The following is a 26,623-nucleotide window of genomic DNA, read 5'->3' on the forward strand; positions in this document are numbered from 1 at the left end:
ATGGCGACCTACATCAACACTTTTTAGGCTCTTAGTATGTAAGTAAATATAAGTAAATTGTTAAAGAAGAAGAAGACGTGGCGTTTCAGTCGAATTAATTAGCTGGATGGCTAATTAATTGTCAAACTCGCTGTGGACCTGTAAACTTAATAATTTCCCGGACGTACCTGAATGCATCACTTCCACACGCCATTAATTTGCCGGGGAATAGCTCCCCCAAGCGGACAGAAAGTCAGCCAGGGGAGCTAAAATAAGAGTGTTTTTCAGTGTCCTGGCATGAAGAGCGAAACTAAATCTCCTCCTCTACTGACTGTTGTAAACTTGACTGCGTCATGGATGGAGGCGAAGCTGTGGTCGTTACAGGTAAAGTAACAAGTGTTTGCACACGAATACACGAACTCTTCAAAACAGCGTTTGAAAGTGTGACTTTTTTTTTTTTAAATCTGTTTTTAAGGTTTTGGACCCTTTAGACAGTTCTTAGTGAACCCCAGCTGGAAAGCAGCCCAGGTAATGTTTGATGTGACCACTGGTCGTGCCTTAAATGTCAGACATGAAGACTTTATATTTCTAATATTTTATTTTCAAGGGGTTGAAGTTGGCCGGATTGGAAGAGCAGACTGATGTTTACATCAAGGAGGTACCAGTGAGTTATGTTAAAGCTCAGCAAGTCATTGCTGAGATTTGGCAAACTGTCAAACCAAAGGTAATAAAAGAATAAGAAAAACAGATATAAGTTAAGATCAGGGCTTTGGCCACTAGATTATTAGAAATACTGAGATAATGAGTAAGCCTCTCTTCCCCATGAAATTTTAAGCAGATAAAAAAAGTTTCAAACTATTATTTTGATTTTAAAAAATAGATTTTTTTTTCATTTAACTGTTCAATTATATAGATTTTTTTTTATTTTTTTTTATGCCCCAACATATTGGTCAAATACTGCTTCAAAGACTAATGCATCCTACCATTAATAAAATAATAAATCCTTTCATTCATTTATTTATCAACCTAAAACGGGTCTAATTTGATGTATTTGGACCAAAAACACTAAATTCAAATTCTAAATTGTAACCCTATTTTATTAGTAGAGTGCAAAGTACAGAGGGACTGATCTCAGCGGCTTTGGCCTTGGTGGATGTTAAGTGTTAAAATGCACAAATACACTGCTTGTGATATCTCACTTGACCCTCAGTGTTTGTGTGTGTGTGTGTGTGTGTCTCAGTTTGTTGTACATTTGGGCTTAGCCAGAGGCTCCAGGGTCGTCGTGCTGGAACAAACAGGGAAGAACTGTGGATACAGAGACAAAGACGTGTGCGGCTTCTGTCCTGAAAGTAACTGCTGCGTGGAGGGAGGACCAGAGAAACTGGACTCAGTCATTAACATGAGGGCTGTCTCCAAAGAGTTGAAACAAGCCGGAGTGGATGTCATTTATTCAAGAGACGCTGGCAGGTAGGCATCTGTTCCTGCACTGTGCCGACACACACTCAAGAATATGAGATGATGCTTTCTGTGTTCCTCTCAGGTACTTGTGTGATTTCGCGTATTACTGCTCACTCTATCATGGTCAGGGGAGAGCAGCCCTCATCCATGTACCCTCATCTGGCAGCCTGAGCTCAGCTGACAGACTGGTACCTCTGCTGCAGAGCATCATCCAGACCATGCTCGACCAGCTGGAGGACCCTTCAAAACACCACAAAGATGAAGGTGGGAGTCCCCAAGCCTCCACATAGAGGTAGATCCTCTAATACAGACATTTCACACACACAAACAATGTGGATGAGGAACTTCTGATGGGATTGAATACGACAAACAGCCATCGTTCTCATTCATTTATTTATTCAAAATTTCAGAAAAAAAAAAAGAAAATACAAGAAATTCTCAGATACACATTTGGAGATGGCATGTCAAAAATACACCATCTCAGCTATAGGTGTGAAAAAACTTTTTGAGGCCTCAAATACAGAGCTTGAAAAGAAGACAGAGTCTAGTGAAGGTTTTTGATTATTTCTTTCCCCAATCAGGTAATGAACACAGAGATTTTTGTGAAAAGTATTGTAATAAAATCAAAGCAGTAGACCAAGGCCCCCTCAGAATGTATAGGAATGCAAATCATAAAAACAGAGGCATGACAATGATAAACCTCAAACTTATTATTGCAGTTTGAATGCATCGATGCATCCTCCATAAACCTGAGGTTTGCATGAAGAACATTCTGAAGAATTAGAAATGATAAAGATGACTAAGTTGAGCATTTTTTTATTAAATTACTGTATATTTAGGCTGCAATCTGGTAATGCAAAAAAGCAACTAGTGTAAAGCTGTAAACTTAGGCCTATCATCTTTTTCTAATCATGTTTACTCTTAACCATGACTACCCGTAATCTACGCAACATCCCTGTCCTATATATGTCCATGTGTTTATTTAAATGCTGTAGTTATGACAGGTTTGTGATTTAATGGTAACTAGTAATTCAACAGTAATTCACCTCACAACAGGTCAATGTAATGTCTAATCCAAGAACTGAAAAGTTGAAATATATCATAAATGTTTGTATTTTATCATTACATACATCCAAACGGAAAAAATAAATGCACAGATATGTAAAGTAACTACACAAGCTGTTTGCTTGCCAGTGGTGATTTCTGTACCAACGTGATATTCAGCAGCAATCAGACCAAAAGATTTTTCAACCAAAAGATTGTTCACTCTTTGATTCTCTTAAATCATGTACAGATAAAATGCTATAGATTGAGCACCCAGATTTCACATTAGGAGTTACCCAGTGGCCTATTCATAATCCAATTGTTTCTGTCGCTTTTGGGTATTCTTTCAACGCGGATTTTCTAATTATTTCATGCTGCCAGCCTGCAGAAGCCCTTGCACTGAGACAGCACTCTCCGACAGGGTTTAATGAGGAGCTTTGAGATGTAAAAGCTCCTTTGCCGTCCTTCACACTCAACATTTTATTTCTGATGCTTCACTAAGGTGACTGTTCGGACCAGCAGCATTAGTGTAAGTAGCAGTGCAACAGGCCAGAAAAGGCATGTGGAGTTCACTTCTAAATGATCAAAAAGCTCGATAATGGTCGCTAAGAGATTCACCCTGATGACGGTGGAAACAGGCTCTCACTAGAGCTAGAATGTCATGGCATTCAGCAGGTAGACTTGGACATGGGAAATAATGATGTTCATATGAACACAAAATATTAACGGATTAAAAGAAGAATGAAGGCTAATCAAACATTGACTGACAAATGATTGAAATTGCCCAATTAGGACTGAAGTTGCTGCTATCGCTAAAGGTTTGGTGTAGATAGTACAGAAATGTCCATGTTACATTCACAGTACTGACCCATATGCATAAACAAACATATTTTTTGAGAGTGTGAACAACATCAGGATGTTTGGAATTAACTGAAGTTGTGAAATGTGTGGTTGAGCTGTAACCTTACAGCATTACAGGCCGCAGGTGAACAGCGAATACATTATCTTTTTCTTGGAGGTTGATAAAGCACTTTCCCTTTTTAAATATTCCCCATGATAACTGTTTAGACTTCTATATAAATGCATTTTAGATGAGAAATGAAGGGTTCTGTCTTTTGAGGATTTGAGGTTGTGACAATATGTTGGGAGTCAGTGGAGATGGAATGTCTGATGTTGTGCCCGTGGCCGCTCGTCTCATCGCATACTGCTCCGCACCTGCTCTGAGCCTCATCACACTTTAATCCACCCAGTCAAATTAAAGAGTAGGTTGACACAATTATGTAAAATTTTCTCACATCCGAGAACAGTTTAAAGTTAATTCTGCGGAAAATGAAGCCACACTCTGTTATGGTTACACAACAAAACTACGTTCTTTCTTTTGTATTCTCTAAAGTATAAATTTATTTATTTTATAAACCACTGGGCTGAATTTATAGCACTAAACACAGATATTCCATCTCCCGTCCTAGTCTGAGTTATGAGGTTTATCTAGATCCCTGTGGGTTTTATCCAGATCATGAGGTTTCTATACAAACTGATGAGAGAGTGAGATGTACTTGTTTTCCATACGCATACATATATTTAAAAAGAGTGAGGTAGATATATACTTGAAGGAAAAAAAAGACGTTTTTTTAAGTCCCCCAGTCATGACAAAGAAAATACATACAAAAAAATCCAACTTTATACTGAATCATGGGGCATTTATACAGTGATTTAAACTGATATCACAAAAGGAAAATAAAAAATAAATAAATAACACTCCTACAGAAAAAAAAAAACTTTAAAGAAAGGAAAAAAAATAATAATCACCAGGCAATATTTCCAAAAGATGAGGAGAAATCCTTCAAAACACTTTAACTGTTCAGCCTCCATTTTAAGACCTTTTCCATTCATGACATTAAAATGTGTTCCCTTCCCTGGACTTTAACCCATCCTTTATTTGGTTTTCAGAAGCACTGATTATGAAGACAAACAATAAGACCTGTTCTCACTTTGAAGAAGTAACATTAGCAGAAGTGGCATTGTATTGCGCTCCATAGTGTTAAGTTAAAAAAAAAAAAAAATGTGGGAGGAGGGGGAACAGATTTTGAATGGTTGAGAGATAGTTGGCATAATTAAGGCAAACAAGACAACCCAATTAGCCCTATTGAGTCAAGAAGAGGCAGGAAATGGATGGGTTAAAATACCAGATTTGGTATAAAGAAAATATCTCTGATACTGGAACTAGTCCTGACTTCAAAAGGAGGCGCGGGGGGGGGGGTCAGTGAGGGGCCAGTGGGAAGGAGAGAGGGCACTACTGAACTCAACAAAACATGATTGGGGAGGAAGGGGGGGGGGACAGGCAGAGACAAGTAGAGGACGATCATGAGAATGTGTGGAGAAAGCAAAGCCTTTACTTTGACCTGAGATTGAGTTGCACCTATAGGGCAATGCTAGGTGCAGTGCTAGACAACAAGTACAAAAAGGGTGCAGAAAGCACACACTCACACGTCGATCTAAGGTGTCCATTCCAAATTATAAGAATATTATATAATAATAATAATAATGATAATAATAAACATCCACAAAACAAATACAAGAGGAAAGATTTCATGAAAATAAAAGGCGGTGAGCAAAATATATTGTTACAGAAAGCCTCGGGGTAACAGAAAAAAATGTTTCATATCTAAATCTTGTTTTTTGTTGTTTTATTTTTATTTTTTAAAACAGAGGTTGAAGATATAAGAAATGGACTGTAGTGGAGACCATAAAATACCAAACCTGAAGGATTTCTTTATATATAACATCCAAAAGAGAAAAAGAATAAAATAGCAGCTTTGTTCTGTACAGACATAGAGGCAAACATTTTATACCATAAAAAGGTTTAAAAAAGTGACAAAACCAATGATGTGTATAAAAACGATCCTGCAGTCTAAAATACAACTGTAAGACCTTTATATGTGTTTGAAATGTAGAGAAACTAATGACTATTCCAAAAGAGACCTGCTGTGATTTAAAAGTTGTCTCTAGGCTACTGAAATCAGATCCAACACCTTCTCGTTTTCTGTCTCAGGTCTTAGACTCTTTTTGCTTGTTGTGGTGTATTTGGTGCCATTTAATTTGAACAGCAGTATCAGTGAACGATGTTCACCTCCCACATGAAATGCACGCTTAAATAATGTCAGATAAGGTTTGAGTAAATGAAAGTGGAGGCAGAGTCGTATCACTTGATCGTGAAGTTCAGTGATTTGCAGTGTGAGACTTATGAAGCTTTGTTTGGATTTTTTTTTTTTTTTAAGTCACTAAAACAAAGAGACTGAGACTGTGACTCAGAGTTGGCTGTGTGCTTCACTCAAAAGATGAAAGCCATGAAGGGGAAAATTTTAGTTAATTCTGAATCGACTTTGGTGGTATCACAATATTTTGGCAAGTCCATCACCAGCAACAAAATGCTATATGAAAGTATAGAACTGCAAGTAATGATTATTGAATAATCTGCCAATTTTCTCCATTAACTGATGATAAATACCCTAAATGATACTAAATTAAATTACTTGTCAAAAACCCAAACATACAGTATCCAGTTTATTATCAAATAAGACAAAAAAAGCAGCAATTCCTCAGGAGCTGGAACCAATGAAATTTGGGCATTTTCATTGCAAAAATGAATCAAACTGATACTTAAAAGTTGCAGATTTTCATTCGACTGACTAGTTCTTTCAACTTTATGAAAATATAATGACATTTGAAAATAGTTATTTTGATGAACCCCCTGTTTGATGAAAAAGTTTGCTCGATTTTTTTTTTTTTTTTTCCATCCGCAGTGCAGACGCTGCACATTCTGAGAAAACTCTGACTGCAGGTGCGAATGCAGCCAATCTCAACAGAAGCACCGTATTGTGTCCTGTTATCACAGACAGCTGCTCCATGAGCAGTTAGTACTCAAGATAAGCAAGTCTTAACGCCACCAAAATACAGTTTTGGTATTTTTTCCCAGACAGACTTAACTCTGAATCACAGCCTTAAACAAGAAGGGAGATCTGTATGTAAATAAAGAAAAAACTTGATTTGGCAATAGTTGGTAGATACACATTAGGCCCTCCTCTTCCATTTTGGCCCGCTCCTGACGGGATCTACACCCACAGAAATATCAACAGGAAAATGAAACAATGATCTTAGTCCAAACTTTCTAATTGAGGCGTCCTCACATGACATGAGCTAGTCTGCTCATGCAAACAAAGTCATTTTGATGGAAAGTCATTGAGAAATGGAGTTATACCATATTATAGAGAGAATCACGTGTTTGTATAAATACACACTCAGATATCCACAACATCCTTTCTGAAATCATCAGGAAAAAAGTGCTCTTCTGTTGGATTTGCTGGCAGATATGCTAAAAAATGATTTTCTTTAAGTTCACGTGTAAATCTGTCAGTCATGATACATGCCTGTATTGTTTTCCTTCTTGAAGGACTCGTGTAACAAAGACTGAAATACAGGCTGCACAGGAAGGAGTTCCCCAGTGTTGAGTCTGAGCCACCAAACTCCAAATGCTTTAGCAGGTTTCTGTGCTATAATCAGTTTTTAGAGTTTAGGTTTGACCTTAAAGGAGTGGAGAGACCATCTACTGGCACACAGTAGATGAAAGTCATTTCATCCCTCATCCATCCCTCCTTAAGAGATGGAGGAGAGGTTTGTGTTACCCTGTGTAAGAGGAGGAGGAGCTGGTCTGATATCAGCAGGCCGATGACTGGGGCAGTGGTAATGCCCGTTCGTTCTTTCTGCCCCCGTTCATGTGTGCATAGGGTTGCATCTCATCAAAGTTGGGTCGCAGCACCACCACAGGCCCGTTGGCCGAAACATGTCCTGAGTGCTTGTCCAAGGCTTGGCCTGGAGACGCCAAGCCTGAGGCAACCGGGCCCGGGGAGGAGGGAGACACAGGTCCCAGTAGTGGAGTACTCGGGCCTTGCATGGGGGATAACTGCTGGGTAGAAGGAGGCGGCGTGCCTCCTGTACACCCCGACGAGGGGGCGGTGGCAGCAGAGGGCTGCCTGGTGGCTGCAGGGTCCAGTGGAATGTTCTCCATGTTTTCTACCTCCATGTCCAGCTCCTCTGTGTCCGGAGGCTTGTTCTCCTCACTGTAGTAGAAGCTCATTTCCCTGAAGGGAGGATCCAGTTCATCTTTGATGCTGCTGATGATCTCCAGGAAGGACGGACGCATCTTGGGGTTATACTGCCAGCACATCCTCATCAGCTCAAACCTGCATGTGTCATATACAAGATAAGGTTAGTGATGTACAATAGATTCCTGTGCTTCGTTATGAAAGCGTAGGTTCAGACTTTATCAAGCTTAATATAATACTCACATATTTTATACTATGAACTTAAGAAATCTTGCACTAAAAAGACCATAAATACATATAAAAACACAACCTTAAAAAATGTGAACCCATTCTTCAGTACTGTAGAAAGTGAGTAAGAAGACTTCACATTTTCCACCAGCAGGTGGCAGAAGACACTGACGTTTAAGCCCATTTCAATACCCTGCAACTAAAACTCAGTTCACTATATTGATTGTGAGGGGAAAAAAGCGATTTACTATGCTAGATTAATGCTGTTAACCAAAAGTAAACTATGAAATCCTTTCTGTGCCCTTCAGAACAGTAAAACCAGACAAAAAATATAATACAAACAGCAAAATCTTACCTCCACACGCACAGCTTTCATGTTTCATATTTTGTTTAATGTTGCTACATTAGTGGGTGTGAGTGTCATGTATATATCTTTAGCCTGATGGCAACAGCTCATACGCAGATTAAAAAGGATGTGTGAAATCACTTACAAATACCTGGATTCATTTCATACAGGTTTGTTGTTAACAGGTCTTCTGCTAACTATCTCATTCAGCACTGTCTGGTAAAATGCTACGTTAACTCAGGTTAATTGAAATAGCAGCATACAAGACTTTTAATTTCACGTAGCAACTACCGTAAATTCAAAGACCTTTTTAAGTGTTAGCTCAAATGAGACATTACAACACTTACAGTAAGATCAGTACCGTTGTATGTATTCAGCAGCACAGTAAATCATACGTAAGGTTATTGTGCCAGGACTGCAGCCGAGCTTTGGGAATGTCAAAACAACATCATAAAAGGGAGAATTATTACAGTTTTGTGTGATGCTACACCACACACCACAACTTCAATTATACACAAACAAGCTAAGAATACTCTCTAAGGCCCACTGACATAAACACCTCAGTCATCTCTCCTCCACTCTTGCTGTTCCCTCTCTCTTGTTTTTTTTCTCTCTCTCTCTCTCTCTCTCTCTCTCTCCCTCCCACTGCACTCTTTGCAGCCTACAGCAGCCTCAGCAGCCGGGTGCCAGCTCCTCTATACGCTAGAGGAATTATGGGTAGAGCTTTCCTAAGGACGGGGCTTTCTTCATACTCAGGAGCAGCAGGCAGGGGGGTGCTTCTGGCTTGTTTTTCAGCAGTGCAGCATGTGTCTTAAAGTTGACGTTCAGATGTCCAAACCCAGGCGGCAAAGACCTTCCCATGAAAAGACGTGTTCGAGCCGGGCCGGCGCTCTAGGGCAACCTGTCTGTGTAGTCCTGAAAACTCTTCCTCCACCATCTGTTACTGCGCACGAGGCTTGTTGATGCACATGTAGAAAGCAAACACTGCAGTAAATCCTGACTTCTTGTCAGCATCCTGCCAACCACGGCACACACAAACACATGCTATTGCCATTAGGCTAAATTGACTTATATCTGACCTGTTTTCAACAAGTCACCTCGCCCTTCAGCTGGTATGATAACAGCTCCTTACAGGTCAAACAACTTTTGTTTCACTTTTAGTTGTTTTGTTTTTCTTCTGCGAACTAAATCTTTTTCCTTTTTTTCTCACTTGTCTTAATTTACCTGTTCAGGCACATTTGGCATACTTAGATCCATTTTAAGAAACCAGGTGTGCTGAATTAATGCAGCTTCACTGACTGAGCTTGAGAGCAGCCTTTGGATGACCAAGATGGCATCACAGGATTTTATTTCATATCAATAAATGCTGCGTGTTACAAGCAAATTTCTGCTGTGATGCTTTTTTTAAAATGGTGCTTTCCAAATTAAATTTGGAGGCAGTCAGGCTTATAATATAAACTCTGCACTAGTCTAGACGCTGCCAAAGCTTCACCAGACTGAAATGGACAAAAAGACCTTGAAAGACTCAGATAAAACAAGAAACAGACATACTTTAAGGCCGAGTGTGGGTGCAAAGTAGTCTCCAAACATGTATGGTAAATGTTAAATAAACCTGAACAGGAAGCTCGTGCAACAAAACTTCAATATGCAGCATTCTCAGTGTGGAGAAACCTTGACATACTGTATAATAGTACTGTAAGTGATATTGCACATTCCACAATAAATCTTAATATGATCGCAGAGTCTGCCTTTCATTTTTGCCCAACCCAGTGAGAGAGAATGCACTTTTGTCTATAGGAAACCCAAGACAGAAACATGGGAAATCCAATCAGTGACCCAGAGCTACCTGACCATGGGAAAGACAGTACAAGGAGGAGACATTCAAAGGCCTCCAAATATGACTCATCCCTCTGTTTGTTGTCCTGCTTACTGTCTCCTCTTGTATCTTTCTATTCAGTCTTTGTATGGACTTCTGGCTTCACTACACAGCTTTCTTCTGGGTCTCCATTGAGTCACAACAGCAGAGACGACCAGCAGCAGCCTGACTTCCCTGTGTGTTGCTCACAGACCAGGAGGCTAGCCGCCCCCTCCCGCTACCCTCTTACAAGCACCACCACCACCACCACCACCACCCCCCACCGCCTCTGTAATACAATCCACACACTCCTGTAATCAGGACAAAACAGTCAGGCTACCATAGAAACCAGAGGTTTGTGTCTGCACAACACTCTGCCCTCGTTTTTTTCTACTCGCACTCTCTTTCTAAGGTGAGGTCAGCCGTGGAGAGTGGGAGGGGAGAGAGCAGAATGCCTTCTTATTGAGGTCAGAGAGGGAGAGGAGAAATGCATGTATGCAGCGCTGCATGCTGACAAGCAGGCTGTGCTGTGTTCTCCTCTCTAACAGCCAGGGTGATTCATTAATGAATTATAAATGAATTAATACATTCTTTCTCTGTCTCTCCCACCCCCTTTGCTGACTGACAGACACCATCTCCCTCCTCATGCCCTGTGGCGTCCGTGTCAGGAATGAGGGGCATCTTTCACACACGGGTTGTGGCATCCCTTCTATGGGCCGAGGCTGATGGGTGAGGAGGCTTCTCACAGCCAGCTGACTACCAGGGGTCATGTCGTCAACGGACCACATTTAACCTGTGACGTTAATGTCAGGCCTCATCTTGGCTCTACCTTAGCATACACACCACATGATATCCTATACACTTAAAACTACGACTTAAAATAGATGCTGGGCAAAATATTAATGAGACAGAAGGCGCGTGAGGCAGTGGCAGTAGAGGATAAAACAATACATCCTTCAAGGGTGCTGTAAGATAAACCTGGAAGGCCTAAAATGGTTGATATTAGACAGTTATTGATCACAGGTACAAGGAGACTCACAGCATGTCCGGGCAGTTGTCAGGTTTGTCCAAGAGTCCTCCCTCCATGACAAATCGCAGCACTTGTTCATTGGACATTCCCTGGTAAGGTTGTTCTGCTAAGGTGGCGATCTCCCACAGCACGACACCAAATGACCTGTGGTAAGAAATGAGACAGCAATTTCATGAAAAATATTCACATTTTTTCCTCCTCCTGATGCTACGTCAGTGCTGTTGCAGCAGCAGAAAAGTTAAAGGCTGCCAAGCACAGCAATGTTTTTATTACTAACAAATAAAACTTATATTTAAAGGACCAAACTTGTGTTTTGGAATTTTCCTTTTCCTAAAACGGGTCTATTACAAGACTTTTATTGCACACAAGAATTTAATCATGAAATAAGTTCCTGCACAGTCAGCCGACTATGAGCAGAAATCAGTGGTTTCTTCAATTTCTTCAAATGTACAGTATACCTTCCATCAATGCTAACCATCTTTCAAAACATGCTGTAGTGTTTTTGATAGCATGATCCTTTAAAGCTCCACAAAGCAATACTGGAACTTTAAATTCCTTCATTATCTTAAAGCATGTCTAACTTATTAACTGAAATTCAAAGGTCACAGTAAGAGCAGGCTGACAGCATTTACTGAGCAAAGGATGGTGGGTCATGCTGACCATGTTAAACCTAAAACCCAGCATCCTATGAATTAAGAATAATGTAAGCTGTGTATCAGTGTACCAGTCAGTGAATCACAATGATTTCATTACTGCAGAACAGGCCTTAGTATAGCAAACACCACCTCACTTTAACCTCAAGCTACCTTGCACTGAGATTACTATGAAACTATTCATGAAGAAAATTCCTAACTTGACTAACAAAGACCACAATATTTGTTCACTCTTGCTAGTCATATTTTCACCACTGGCACGAGTTCTGAGAGTGCACTGCGCAGTCTTAAAAACAGTTTTATTACAACACTGCATATAACTGGCTGAAACAGTCTTGTGCTGACAGACAAAGCCACATTCAGACAGCTTTTCCTGATCAACAAAAATAAAAGTCACCTTCTTGTGGATTCCTAAGGAGCCCAGAATGGGTTCGTCTTACAGTAAAGTTCATCTGTACAACATCAAAGAGGAAGATATAGTACGCAAATGTGGAGGTGGGTTTGAGCTGGCACTGCAACCTATCATTTGAGAACATCTGGAGCAGTTTAAGCCCACTCTTAGCGACTGACCCGTGGGACATTTTGAGTTGGGAAACAAAAACTTGCAAGGGAGCTGGTAAACACTTGTATTTCTCTACAACAATATCGCTCCAGATAGGAAAATGTGGCAGAACTGTAATCTGGGATTTCACTACAAAATTCGATTTCATAGCAAGCTGGCATATAAAAAAAATGTCAGCAGAAAAAGATTCATCTTGTTCTATACTCTTCTGTCATGAGGGAGGAATTTCCAGCTGGAAATCAAAAGATGTAGATGGTTTCGGAAGTACTAAGCTGTCATAGCATTCACAGAGAGGATAGAGGGCAGGAAACCAATGTTCGTGCTCTTGAGTAAAGAATGTTGCTAAACATATGGGCTGAGTGATCAGTGTGTTTGTACAGTTTTGACTCCCCTGCATGAACTGTTTCAGCTTATCCACATGCACAAAGACATGCAAAACGTAGACATTTCTGAAATTCTTTGAAAAAACCCCTGGATCGAGTTAAGTTTATACACATACAGAGCAAAACTCGTGTGTGTAAGAGAGTGATGTGTTCTCATACCAGACATCAGACATTGTTGTGAACACGCCATCTTTCAGCGACTCTGGAGACATCCAGCGGACAGGCAGCAGGCCCTTCCCTCCTTTTCGGTAGTAATCCGTCTCATAAATATCTCTGGTCATGCCAAAATCTATATAGGAAAAAAATGAAAACAGAGGTTGGGAAAGCCACTAAACATTGCTCATTCTGTGTGGGAGAGGAAGCTCCTGAGAGCTCATCCATTCCCTCACCTCCTCCCTCCCTCTGTCCATCTACATTAAGACTCCACTGCCTGAGGCACTCACTGAAATCCAAACACTTATTTTCAAGGCCGGTAGAGTGTCCTCAGCAGTGAGCAACCAAGAGAGGCTGATGGCATCGTATTAACTTGACTTACCTCCAATCTTCACAGTGAAGTCCTCAGCTACCATGCAGTTCCTGGCAGCCAGATCTCTGTGGACAAATTTGTTGGCATTTAGGTACGACATGCCATCGGCGATTTCCCCTGCCATTTGGATCATCTTTTTGAGCGGGGGTAGGACCTGGGTGGTGGAGTTCTGTGGCAGAGTATGAAGGGAGGAGGTGAGAAGGTGAAGAGCACAAAAAAAACAAACACTCTTCAGTCAGGCTTCATGTCATCTTTATCACCTTCCACAATACTAGACACTTGTTACAGTTCACAAAGTGAAGGAAGGATGCTGTGTGTGGGAATGTGCACATGGGTGTTGGAGACAGAGAGGGGGGACAGGAAGCGTGCATGTGATCACGTGTATGTGTGAGACAATTTACACCATCACATATTTCTGTAAGAGAGAGAGAGATAGCATCTCATACAGAGGTGTGTGTGTGTGTGTGTGTGTGTGTGAGGAAGAGCTTACTTCTTTGCGCAGAGAGCGCAGGTGGCTCTTGAGATCTCCACGGGTCATCAGCTCCATGATCACCAAGGTTGGCTGTCCCTGAGAGACCACGCCCAGCAGCCGCACCTACACCAATCACAGCACAGATCAGGTCAGGTGGGATGGGTCAAAAGCTGGGTCACTAATCCACACTACACATCAAATCTTAGCACGTTTTGAGTTCGGTTCTCAGAAAACAAAAACAAAAATTTAACTTTATCTGTGTGAAATTTAACTGTAAGTTGCTGGTTAAAATCACACTTTAATTGACTTCCAATGGTGCATGTATTGAATAATATTCTGTGTTTATTTCCTTATAAACGTATAGTATAATGTATAGAATTAGTATGTTATAAGGTGGGGTGTCTACATTCCCCCTGTAGCACACTGGGTTACAAGCAAAAGACGTCGTCCCGTTCGTATTTCATGTTATATTTATTTTAGAAAAAAAATCATGTTCTCTTTAACTTGCTTTGAAAATCAATTTCCTTTGAATTATTTAAATTGAATTTAATAATTGAGTGCTTGACCTTTTAGCAGCCAGACTTTATAAAAAAGGTTATGACAGCCCCTTTCCAAAGAGAAAGTCTTTTGACACAGCCTGTGATGTACACAAGGCACTTTGGCACCAAAAGACTTCTGGGCAAGGTCCATATGCCCAGCGAATTTTGTACATCTAGGTGAAACATCGTTACTTTGTTGAAATTTTGTAGAGGGCACCATCAAGCCCCCTTGCCACACCCAAGGCCATAAACCAAATCAGATTACACATTGTAGGTCTCCTGATGTGTGTGCCAATTTTCAACCACGTCTAGCCCTTCAAAAGCAACTTCCTGTTTCATGATGAACAATGCATCGCCATGGCAACAGCATTTGATGAAAACTCAAAATTTAGCATTGTTAAGGTCTTAGGACTTGTTTAACCAAAGACCCTGAAGTCTAAGCAGTCCAGACGATGGATGGATGTTTTCACGGCAGGACTCTAATCAATCATATACAATTTGGTAAAGATCTGACCATGTGGAGTCGTGTTACAACATTTTGTTTTTTCATGGCGAAACATCGAAAACAGTACAAATTCACATATAATTAAAAAATGGCTGACTTCACTGACTACACAACAGTTTTAGGGCTTTTTTTGAAGTCTTAACCTGATACATGTGCCTATCAAATTTTGTATATCTAGGTCAAACCTTAGGGAGGGCCTATATTTTTTTAATTTGATAGGGGGCGCTATCGGGCCATCTGAGGCCATCTGATGTGTTTGTTTCATAAGTTTTCCAGCACCTTTAGCCCCTCAAAAATGCAATTTATTAGTGCAAAGAAAAATAATCCTTAGAAGAACAACAGGTCCACCAGGTGTTTGGGCCCTAATAATGATAATCAAGATCACTGTCTAGACTAGGCTCAGTATAACCCATTGTTATATTGTGCTCATCTCTCAGGTGCCTGATGGTGACCATTTTATCTGTCATCTTACCACATGGTGACAGTTGAACTCCTTCATGACAGAGGCTTCGTTCAAAAACTCAATGCGCTCCCTCATACTCGCTGACTCATTGACTGTCTTGATAGCCACTCGTGTCTCAGGTTCGTCTTTGACCACTCCCTTGGCGATGCCTTCATACACCATGCCGAAGGAGCCCTGGCCCAGCTCCTTGTGCATAGTGATCTTCTCCCTGGCCACCTCCCACTCATCTGGGACATACACTGTCACGACACAACAGACGGCAGGTCAACACCATATACACACACCAAAATACAAAAACTGAGAAGATATTTGATATTCTTACTCTCAGCAGCACTGAAGTACTCTGGGTTGACAGACGCATAAAGGACTCCATTCCCCAATCTGTCACTATTCCTGTTGACACATAAACAGCCGAGTTAGTCAGCAGGCAGCTGCGATTGTGGATGGGATGTGTAATTCTCCATAGGAAGTCTACTCTTTACAACAGGGGAATGTTAATGAAAACAACACCTATTAACTCTAACATTACACTGGTCATTAAGTTTCATGAGCATTGCGAGGTAGTACAACATTATCAAGAGACTTTGGTAATGTGGAAAGCATGTTGGGAAAGATACTTGCCTCTTTTTGTTCACAAAGAAGAGAATCGTGGTGAGGCTGGCAATGAAAAGTGTCACTATGATGGGAATTATGATGACCAAGTAGAACGTAACGCCATCGTCTCCTGTCAGACAGAACATAAAAGTAAAAGTTATCAGCACTGACTAAAGGTTTCATTAGTCAAGAAAAAGCATCAACATGCCATGTTTGTTGTGTGAGAAATGTTGCATTACGTTTAGGCGGAGGTACGTAGAAGAACACACTCTCCGTCCAGGAGCCGTTCCCTGCTAGTGACGTGGCGCGCACACGAGCAGAGTAATTCCCCGAACTCAGGTTGGTCAGTCGAGCTCCTTTATGCTCGCGGTACTGCTGTCGCGACACACATTCCTGCTTCTCAGGCTGAAAGGAAACAAACACACGTTGTACTGTTTTATACAGTGAACAGTCAAGGTCAAGTATCAGAAGTCAGGTAAGGAGTGTGAAACTGAATATCTGTCTGTTTTATCAGATCTATCACTTTCCTAGTCCACTCAAAAATGAGTTTTGCTTTTTGTTACTTCACTCGGAAGTTTGAGCTTCACTGAGCATGAAGATGTATGTGCAGGGCTTTAACTACAGTGCTGTTTCCACATCCATCTACTGAAGTGTGAAAGTTTCTTTGTGCTCACCTTAAATCTGAGTTTAAGACATGTACGTAGGAGCAGTATTTGTGACATCATAACTAGTAATTAGAAGATAATCATGGTCCAATATACAACTTACACATGTGTGAGGTGAAAACGTGAAACCTCCAGAAAAAATACACCAAAAATGGACTTCACAGTGAAGCAAGACACATCTTTTGTCTCACAGATAAACTTATATAAACAATTAATAAACAATATTTGCATATTAATAGATTCTGAGTTTTTCCAATAATACAGCAGGAGAAGATTTGAACTTTGTGAAAAAACTACATCAGACACAAATCATTATTAAAAGCAGTGTATAAAAGTAGCACATATTTTAGAAGTATTTTGATATGTCTAAAAACATGTCTGAGGGGATCTTTAATTATACCCAGTCTGGCTCACCTCAGTCCCCAGACGGAACTTGATCTCATACATCAGGATGAGTCCATTGGGCATGACGGGCTCTGGCCAGTGCAGCACCACACAACCCTCAACTTTATCACTCCTCTCAAAGATCACCTTTCCAGGGATGTCATCTGCTCTCACTGGGAAACACACATACATACACAACCTTATAACAATGCGTCTATGATGTGCTGTAAGAGAAGGTGGTACGGCATACTGTGCTACATTTCTGTCATAGATTGTATCCAGGTTTATTTCAAACCTGCAGGTTTGGTCCGAGAGAAGACGAAGGCTCCAGCGCTGCAACGCCCCACCTCCTCATTGCAGGCATGGAAGTCAATACGATAGACGGTGAAGGGCCGCAGGTTGGGAATCTCAAAATATTCCACTGTGGTCTTTTCTTCTGAGAAGGGGTACTCCTTGAAAGGAGGAATGCCATCTGTACTGTTATCCCCCCCAAGGGTAGCATTCCCCCTACCAGCACCCTCATGCAGTGTGTTGTTAGCCACACCAAAAACATCTCTACGTCGACGATCTGGAGGTCTGAAATACAGAAGGAAAAACGGATGCAGCAGATGTAAGAAAGTTGATTTAAGTAGAGTGAGCACTGTTATGTCGATAAAAGGCAAAGTTGTACAGTATTTCCTGGAAATCCTACTGTAAAAAAATAATTGTAGGTTTATAACTCCCCAGGGCATCTTACACAAAGCTGAAGCATCTTGCTGAACTGGGTGGAGTGACTGTGTGTTTTCTGTTTGACTGTGTGTGTGTGTGTGTGTGTGTGTGTGTGTGTGTGTGAGTGTGTGAGTGTGTGTCCAGATGCTGCATACTACTCCCTATGGAGCTGTGTGGAAGGATGAGGTCAGACAGATCATAGCGAGGTGGACAGACAGAGAGAGAGAGAGAGAGAGAGAGACAGAGAGAGAGAGAGAGAGAGAGAGAGAGAGAGACAAAAGGACACATAGAGAGATTTTTTCCAGACTAAGAAAAAAAAAAACTTTCTGTCTAACATATTCCAACAAAGAATGAAAAAGTCTAAAATGGAAAAAATGTATAAACATAAGCCAGTGAGAAAATACGGCTTACATGTTTGCAACACCAGCACTCACAGAACCAAACTGTCTGATCACAATGACCAATGTTCAGCGGCCAAACTGAGGGCGTTGAGACTAACTGGACACGTGGTCTCATAGTGCAGATGATAAGCTGCGGAGCCGCCTGGATGTTGTTATTAATGAGGGCAAGCAGGCGGTGACAGCTGTGACCTGCACCAGCAGCAAAGGCACAGCAGAAACCACGGGGCACCTTGCCTACAGTTACCTTTAACTTTTACCTGTGAAACCCACAGAGTAGTCAGATGGACAAAGAAAGGACTTCTGGCTCTGGCAGAGTTGGGAAATGAAGGTTATACTGAACAGGTGGCAACAGGTGATACGGAGTATATGGAGCCTTTAAAGAGTTCTTGCAAGGTGATAAATGTCTAAAGAATGTTTGGAAATACAAAACAGCAGAGATACGATTCAAACTGTATACTGGGAATTAGGCCTGCAACTAATACCAATCAATTAATTGTTTAGTCTATTAATAATGCACATAACAGTTACCTAAAGCTCAAGGTGATGCATAAAAATTGATAAAAACCGAAGAGACCTAACTGTGCAAAGGTGCAGTCAAGCATCTTTTGTGTCTGAGCAGACATACACCTACAGGAGTGTACAGACACAGACCGAACCGTGGGAAACACCATTCGCACTGACATGTCAACATTCCTATCTGACAGTTATAACTGGTGCGGTACAATCCCAAGTCCAGCACTCAAAAACTACGACTGTTACTATTGACAATACATGAAAAATATATGAAAACTGACAGGAGAGCACAGTGTGAAGGCACAGATACATGATCCGGCTAGTAAATCTTGAGCTATCCTGTATAAAAAACAGTAAAACGAGAGGAAGAGCGATGAATAGACTGCAACAAGAGGCAAGATGAAAAAATACTTGAGGGATCTGATTTCTGTATGCATAGTGTTGGGTTAAGCAGGGCAGTCCTGGGAGAAGGCTCCTCAGCTGACTGAAGTGTGACCTTATAACTAGTGAGTTACTACAGTTAGTGTTCTGACCTCGCCCGCTAAAAAAAGATCTACCTTTACGCAATGGAATCCAGAGAGGAAAGCCGTGACTACATGTTCAGACTGTTGTGAGTAGGGCACGTTATTAGTACTTGGCCCTTACTGAAGTATCATAAACGTCAGGCTAACGTAGAAGAGTGTAAGACCTCTGGATCTGACGGAAGAAGACATTAACTTCCAGGGAGTCACGTCATCTTTTATCCTGTCATCATAAGGAACAGCAGCTGATGACAGTAAATAAATGGTCCAGTCAGCTGATAACAGGTTTTGGATCCTACCAGGAGGTCTCCTGAACACTGACACTGGCAGCCACCCTCACCTCCGCCAGTAAATCAGTCTGCCTTCCTTTTTTTCTGTTGTCTTCTAGCACTGATGGGGCTCTTCCCTCATTCATTTAAATTCCAGATGGATTCCCTGTACATTTCCTGGCAGCTGTCTCACTCCAGAAAAAAAAAAAAACCCGGACAAAGAGAGCGTGCGAGGGGAGGAGGAGAGTGGAGTGCCGAGCGGAGGGGGACAGAATGGAAAACATTTCCTCTTCTTTCTGTTTCTGTTTTCCCTCGCCCTCTTTCCCCTCACCCTGGGTCTAAACCCTGAACTTTTGAAAAAACCTCCCCGATTTTCGAGGCCTTTCTCTAGAGTGGATTGTAATAATGCTGGCTCTGATACAGTGGAGAGTCTGTGCACACACAGGCTGAGCCCTTCGCTGCAGGCCCGGGACCTGCCACCCGCCTGTTTCCTAGACAGCTATACTATAACAAATCAACACAGCCAGAGAGAGAAGGAGGAGGGGCGGCGGATACGAGTGCAGTTATAATAGAAAGCTATGTTTTACTATTCTTACTCCAAAGACATATTGATCTAATTCCACGAGGGTGTTGAGAAGGAAAAGAGAAGGGCACCGAAAGACGTTTGAATGAACTTTAGAGGCTCAGGGGCATTGTTTAAATCTACAGATATCTCAGATACCTGCTGAGTATTTTTAGTGGGAAGAATATCAAATATCAAAGGTCTCTATATTTTACTGTGATGGATGTTGGCGATGTGTGTGTTAACAGCACTCATTCACAAATGCATAGATTGTGTGCAAGTGTCTATATGAGGACTCTTTAAAACAGCGAAACACACTTAGCCACAAGCAAGTTAAATGATAACATGACACAGATGTCAGTCCCTATTGTGGGGAACAAAAGCCCAAGCAGCTACGAGTGCGCAGCCAAAACAGGCCCTTCAGACTCCTTAGTCACATCTCTCTCCTGGGTTTGTTTGTGTTGCCTAAATTGCTGCCTGCTAGGTCCTAACATCCCTGTGCCACCGTTGCCATGGCAACAGAAAGCCACAAGCGCGCTAAGAAGGCTTTGGATCCTACTCAGCGTGTCTCCTCATCCACACCGCCCGACAAAAGGGCTGAGCCCAGCGGGCCAACTCAGCCCCCGCGCAGTCCATCTACGCCCCCATGCTCGGATCCTGTCAGCTCCACAGAGGAGCCATTACACCCGGGCCGCCACCTCATTCCTCATTTTGACCCATCGAGGCAAACAGGTCCAGCTCCCCACAGAATGAAAGGAGGCCCAGAGAATGAGCTGTAAACAGTTTAAGGAGATCACTGTGAGCCTGATATTATATCTCCAGTCCACTCGTGGCTTACTATACCTTGGCAGAAAGATGGCGTTGTGAAGGAAATTCTCAAAAACTTTAAAAAAGACGCGTTCATCCCTGTCCCGGTCCTTCTCCTCGGGTGTCTTCTGGCAAGCACAGCATGGACCCTTCTGTGCCCCTGCCAGGTCTGACTTGGTGGGCTTGGTGTTGTCATCCATATCTGTGAGTCCTGTAGCTGGGATACGGATCGGGATCTTCAGCTCTGTTTTAGGAGAAACCAAGAGTTATGTTTCAATATCAAATTAATACACTTTCCTGCCAGAGTAAGATGCTAATATTTACACACAGACATGAGAGTGGAATATTTTCAACTACCAATCAGCAAGAAAACAAATTAATGTATCAAGAGCTTTTTTTTTTTTAAATGACAAGGAAGGGCTCATCCGTAGGAAAGCTCAACAATAAAAAGATGGTTACTACTTTGTAGAAAGAGTAATGCAGACCTTTGGAGCAGTAGTTATGCTGATAGAGCTCCCTGTCCTCAGGCTGCTGCTGCCAGCGGACCAGGTAGTAGGTCAGATTGCCGTTGGGAAAGGCTGGAGGTGACCACTTCGCCACCAGCTTGGTTGAGGAGTTGGCATATGCACGGGCGTCTTTGGGCATAGACGGCACTGCAATAAGGCCAAAGTCAAGACACGGTATTTACATACAGTAATTACTGAGAAGGTTGTGTTTCCATCACTGAAAACAAACAGCATTGGAAGTAATAAACAGTTTCAGACTGATGGTAAGACTTACGTGATGGGCGCGTGCGAATGTAGACGATATCACTCTTTGCCCCAGTAATGTGTTTGTCCTCCACCTGCAGGGTAATGGCCTTCACAAAAATAGCATACTGGGTCCAGGGCTTGAGGTGTTGAAGACTGACTTTTGGGTCGCTGTTTTTATCCTGAGGGAGATCCACATCCACCATGTGCCAGCTGTTGGAGCCGCAGCCGTCCTGGCCATCAAACTCTGTGATGTTCTGGAAAGGCCTGGTAAAGACACAAAACATTTATTTAAAAAAAAAGTTACATTCACTCCTTTCAAATTTGATTTTTGGTATGAAAGTAAAACACATTCTAGGTCATGTTATGACCCATCTTGAAATGGTTGTGCATTACTGTAGGGCATTATTTACAAATATTGTGTTTTCTACATTACAGCCAACCCTTTTCCAAAGCAGACCATACCATGTTTGATTGATTACCTACCTTCTAGGCAGCCATTTGTTCACTTTGCACTAGTTCAATAAGAAAATCTGGCAGGTAATCAATCCCAGATTTTAAACAATGAGCAGACATGGATATTGTGAATATGGTGCTGTAAATTGGGTTGTTTCTTTTGCATTAGAGTAATTATTCTATCGGTCATCTAATATCAGAGTGCCTCAATGACAGGAAATCAATCCAGAAGCTCAAACATTGCCTTTAGAAAATGGTTGGCAGTAATGTGAAGTGCAGACAGTTAGTGCTGTTTGGGGTAGAAACCAGACAGATATGATCATCTAAGACTTTGTTTTTCCATAAAATCATTCTGATTTTGTAGAGAGTGTTGTAATCACTGTGTTATGTGTTATGGAGGGTAATGAGTTGTTTGTCTTCTGAATACTTACGACTCCTTGTAGTAGACTATGAAGCTAATAAGGTCACTGTAGTTCGGTGGCTGGTAGCGCTCCCATACCATCCTGATCGTATGGCTTGATGTGATGTTAGACTTGAACTTTAAGATATGACTTTCACCTGTTGTGACAGAGACAGATATGCTTAGATAACTTTTTAAGATAACTTAAAACAACATATTCTGGCTTTTTTTTCAATGTCCCTGCACAATGAATGACTGAAAAAAAGAGTCTGTGCCAAAGTTCTTGTGGATATACTCACAGCTGGCTCTTTCACCGTTGTTACGGAAATCACCCTCCTCCGGCTTCACAGTTATGCCGGTCTTTTCCCACATGTTGTGGATTTCAGACATGCAGAGTTTGGGGTTCAGACGGAAGAAGAGACGCCCAGTCCGAATAGTCAGGTTGTGCTGACTCCAGTCCCAAAGATACTGCAAGTGCTGGTTGTTGATGGCGGAGAAGGAATACATGCTGATGATGGAAGGAGATAAAAAAAGCAGGTTACAACCATTTCATAAAGATTGACAAAAAGGTTTCTGTATTGTACATGAGCACGTTTCATGAAAGCTGAGGTTATCAGAAATGTGGTTTAAAATAACTGTTTTTGCCACCTGGTGGCAGCGTTAAGCACTAAAAGAGGTGGATGTCACATGAGCTCAGGTTTGTGTGTCTGTCTGACAAAGGGCCTGTGTTTGTACAGGGGGAGAGGAGGACATGAAACAGAAACTGTGCCATGCTAACACTCTGAGTCTGAGCAGCACAAGTAACGCGGCAGAACACCTCCAGAGCAAAGGGAATGTCTGCCATCCTCAACAGCATTCCACTGAGTGAAACTTTACCCTGGGAGAAACGACAACAAGGAGGGCGACAGGATTTCTCATGACCCCTTTGGCCATTACCAAAAAAAACTTTCCCTCATATCCAAGACTGGTGCTGATATCTCAGTGAAGGTGGGGCTGATGGACCTGAGACTTTCCATTCAGCGGCTTTGTGAATGATTTTTTTAAACGACACTGCAATATTTGGAAACTCTCTGTTATATTTAGATTTATCAATTTACATGAATGTACACATCCACCACCCTGGGCAGACCGTCATTCAACATGAGGTCACATTTATGTAACTTCAATGATATGTTGGTGGTAACCTCCCTGCTAGGCTGCGGTTTGCTCATACCCTCTAATTCCCTCATTAACCACACAAAAGCATGCGCACATTCACAGGCAAAAATTGCAGACAAACAGCGCAGACGAGCCATACTTGTCGATGAGTTCCTGCCCATTGATGTAACGCAGGCTCTTGAGGAAGGACAACGAGCCAAGTGCGTGGGAGTGTCGAATCTTCACATAGCCCGTCACTGTCTGGATCAATCCCATGAAGCTCTCCAGCTCAGACGCTATGTTATCTGGGGACAGGGGAAAAAAAACAGACACACACACATACACAGAAACGCAGTATATGAAAGCCACATTAAAAAATCCACAGGGACCTCTACTGTTACTATGACACCCACACTAGCTCTTAATGCAAATATTCCACTGCGCACTGAATTGTATAAGCTTTATCATATGTGGAGATTAGCTTGTGAGCCACCCTGTCAACTGAGCAAATAAACAGCCTTATAGCATAATGTGATAATTGGGTTAGAGTGCAGGAAGCAGATGTAATGTTGATTTGGTGGCCCTCACTGCATCCCAGCAGCTTAGACCTCCAGGCTCTTCTACTTTATCTGCCTCAGGAAGCATAATATTTGCTGGGCAGTCAAGTGCAACCTAGCGTAGTAAAGTTAGTATACTGCAGTCAGTAAAGGACTGCTATAGCGCATTGTAGCCAAATTAAATAGTCTGTGTAGTGGTGGCTTGAGTGTGTGTAATCTGCTTAGTTGTGGTTGATGTTGTAGTTTAGTCCACTTACAATTTCCTAGTGTAGTCTGGTATGGTCTATTAAGCTAAGTTACACTGAAAAGTTTACTGTGTATGGTGTTAAAAGCACTGTGAAGCGGCACTCACTTCCACGGCGGATGTTGATGTCCAAATTGCCTTCAATGACGGTGCAATCCTTCAGGGACTGAGCAGCATCCACAGAGTCGATGACAGGGGATGTGCAGGGCTTATCACATGGGCCATTGCAGGCACTGCATAACATACTGTGTACAGAAGACGGAGGGGAGAGGAGTGAATGACAAGGAACAAACATGGAGGAAAAACTTGAAGGCTGTCAAGAGGATGAACAAAAACTTGTGTGAACTTTCCTACCTCGCCCTGAAATAATTTGTCCACTCCCTTGCTCCCATGCATTCCAAGGGATTCAGGCAAATAAATTCACTGCATGATACAAGGTCACCTCTCACACAGAGAGTTTAATCTTTTATGGGCCCTCGTCTGAACTCTGTTTCGTGAGAGAGTGACTCACTGTTTTGACCTCAGAGACAAAACAGCAATGGTATGGCCAAAAAAACATACAGCAGCAGAGAGTCAGCATGGGAAGTTTGGGAATTGACTAGACAAAACAAGGAGGAAAGTTGCATCAAGACGTTTTTTTTTTATTCTAGGTCAATGGCAGGTGGATATTTCAGCTGAGTCTCTTCTTGGAGCCTTTAAGTATTAATATGTACAATCTGCAAGTAGTGAGTGTAGTAGTGAGTGTTGAAAACAAGGCACTGTGTTGAGCACCTTTCACTCTCTTTTACACAGCCTGGGAAGTCTAAACCTGAATCATTAACATGCTCTCCACCTCCTGCACTTTCAAGCTTTGAGACCTATCTTGAAGAAAGGAACCTGTGAAGGGCCAGGTTAGGTGAAATGCAACTCAAGGATACTTCATGCAAATGAATTCATGATGTAGAAGTACACAGTGAACACAAGTGGCTTTATATGCCTGTGGATACTGAAGAGAAATCACAGTGCTATTCACAGAAAAATTACCCAGGAAATAATATTAAGACCTCTGGCTCTCTCAAGTTGTGATGTGACAAATTCAAATACAGAACATTACAGAAGAAAATCTAGACCTTGAGAAATCGTAGCAATAATGTACAACGATTAACTTTAAGGAACTCTTCTCAGTATTTTGTACATTCACTGTGTCACCTTGCATTTCCACACCATCAGGGCCTAAAGTAGAAGTGAAGGGTACGTCTTTACCGATTAGTCTCGTTGCGTGTGAAGCCAGAGGGGCAGTCGGGCATACATTCTCCCCTGTGGATGACAAAGTGAGTGTCACCGGGCAGGTGCACTTGCGAGCACAGGTCCATAGTGATGCAGCGCCAGCCCTCAAACTTGAAAGTGTCTGGGGGACAGTCTGGCACACAGCGATCCTCGTGGTAGTAGTGGAGGCAGGCAGAGCAGGCCATGTCGTTGTTGGGTTCGGTGCAGCTGCCCAGGCACTGGCTGTGGCAACATTCCCCCTTGTCTGTACAGGCAAGCTTGCAGTGCTCTGGGCATACTAGAGGAGACAGAGAGAGATGGAGAAGAGGTCACTTTTGGGTGAGTGTAAACAGTCTGCACTGCTGGACACTATCACAACAAAGTCAAGGATGATAAAGGTCAAAAAGATACAAAACTAATGCTTATAAAGCACAGTGTGATTTAAATGTTGTGTACAAATGTAAAATAGTTTCGGAAGTTGTGCTGTTGTTATTATCTGATTGGCAAGAGGCCAAGAAGCAAATAAACCAAAAAATGAAACCCTAAAAATTCTGAACATCTTAATGATCAAAGTTTAACCCTTTCATGTTCTTTATCATTTAAGCAACATTATACGATGAATTATTTTTTCTAATTCTGACTCATCAAATTGAGCCAAGGCCAAATGAGTCTGGGTTTGAAAAAATAATTAATCGGATCATTTTTCTCTTGATAAAAAAATGAAAACGGGTCCCACAGACCCGAACACCATATAAGGGTTAAAAATATATTGTGTTTCATGAATATGTTCCTATAACAGAAGAGAAAGGACAATTGCAGCTCAAATAAAAACTCACTCCCACTATCACTACAGCTTCTGAGAAAGAACTATAGTAGATCCTTCCAGGCCATGAGGAAAAAAACACAGAAAAAGTATTGTGTGGAGTGTTTTGAATTAAGCTTGAGCAACATGAAGAATAGAAGCTCCTTACTGTTTACTGAGCATCACTGAGTAACCAAAACCCATAACAATATGTTATCAATAACACTCAGCATTTTGCAGCTGCTTGGGACAGACAAATAGTACATTTGACAGATTGTGCATCCTGACAGTTTGTCAGATTTATCTAACAGATCTTACAAAATGACCATTAATGTGTCTGGAGAATAAGTCTTTCCCAAATCTAAACTTTGACACAGAAAAGACAAAAGTTAGGACGTACTCACTCAGGTAATAAGACACAAGAACATTAGATCAGCGCTGATCTGATAATCTCATCTGTTTTA

At 41.7% G+C, this 26,623-nt stretch overlaps 2 protein-coding genes across 2 annotated transcripts in view; one reads left to right on the forward strand and one right to left on the reverse strand.

Moving 5' to 3' along the window:
• Positions 1-332: 332 nt before the first annotated feature.
• pgpep1l (pyroglutamyl-peptidase I like) lies at positions 333-1,727 on the forward strand. Its single transcript, XM_070830523.1, has 5 exons — positions 333-363; positions 455-507; positions 587-703; positions 1,220-1,446; positions 1,520-1,727. The coding sequence occupies exons 1-5, from the start codon at positions 333-335 to the stop codon at positions 1,725-1,727; spliced, it is 636 nt and encodes a 211-aa protein (XP_070686624.1).
• Positions 1,728-6,266: 4,539 nt separating this feature from the next.
• Positions 6,267-26,623, reverse strand: part of igf1ra (insulin-like growth factor 1a receptor) — a 70,317-nt gene continuing 49,960 nt past the window's right edge. Inside the window, exons 3-21 of the mRNA XM_070831488.1 lie at positions 25,355-25,655; positions 24,221-24,357; positions 23,472-23,616; positions 22,474-22,682; positions 22,206-22,332; positions 21,350-21,585; positions 21,055-21,222; positions 20,606-20,813; positions 17,084-17,364; positions 16,819-16,961; positions 15,979-16,144; positions 15,767-15,869; positions 15,468-15,538; positions 15,155-15,384; positions 13,657-13,761; positions 13,176-13,335; positions 12,800-12,929; positions 11,052-11,186; positions 6,267-7,721 (exon numbers count right to left, since the gene is read on the reverse strand). Coding sequence (XP_070687589.1) covers positions 7,196-7,721; positions 11,052-11,186; positions 12,800-12,929; positions 13,176-13,335; positions 13,657-13,761; positions 15,155-15,384; positions 15,468-15,538; positions 15,767-15,869; positions 15,979-16,144; positions 16,819-16,961; positions 17,084-17,364; positions 20,606-20,813; positions 21,055-21,222; positions 21,350-21,585; positions 22,206-22,332; positions 22,474-22,682; positions 23,472-23,616; positions 24,221-24,357; positions 25,355-25,655 — 3,581 coding nt within the window. The 3' untranslated portion in view covers positions 6,267-7,195. The remainder of the gene's footprint in view (positions 7,722-11,051; positions 11,187-12,799; positions 12,930-13,175; positions 13,336-13,656; positions 13,762-15,154; positions 15,385-15,467; positions 15,539-15,766; positions 15,870-15,978; positions 16,145-16,818; positions 16,962-17,083; positions 17,365-20,605; positions 20,814-21,054; positions 21,223-21,349; positions 21,586-22,205; positions 22,333-22,473; positions 22,683-23,471; positions 23,617-24,220; positions 24,358-25,354; positions 25,656-26,623) is intronic.

This window comes from Pempheris klunzingeri, chromosome 5, assembly GCF_042242105.1.
Source record: "Pempheris klunzingeri isolate RE-2024b chromosome 5, fPemKlu1.hap1, whole genome shotgun sequence".
Classification (NCBI taxonomy): domain Eukaryota; kingdom Metazoa; phylum Chordata; class Actinopteri; order Acropomatiformes; family Pempheridae; genus Pempheris; species Pempheris klunzingeri.

Bases quoted from the DNA above. Each gene is read 5' to 3' on its own strand.
- pgpep1l (XM_070830523.1), top strand. From the start codon at position 333: ATGGATGGAGGCGAAGCTGTGGTCGTTACAG. The intron at 364-454 runs GTAAAGTAACAA...TCTGTTTTTAAG, and splicing joins CGAAGCTGTGGTCGTTACAG to GTTTTGGACCCTTTAGACAG. The intron at 1,447-1,519 runs GTAGGCATCTGT...TGTTCCTCTCAG, and splicing joins TATTCAAGAGACGCTGGCAG to GTACTTGTGTGATTTCGCGT.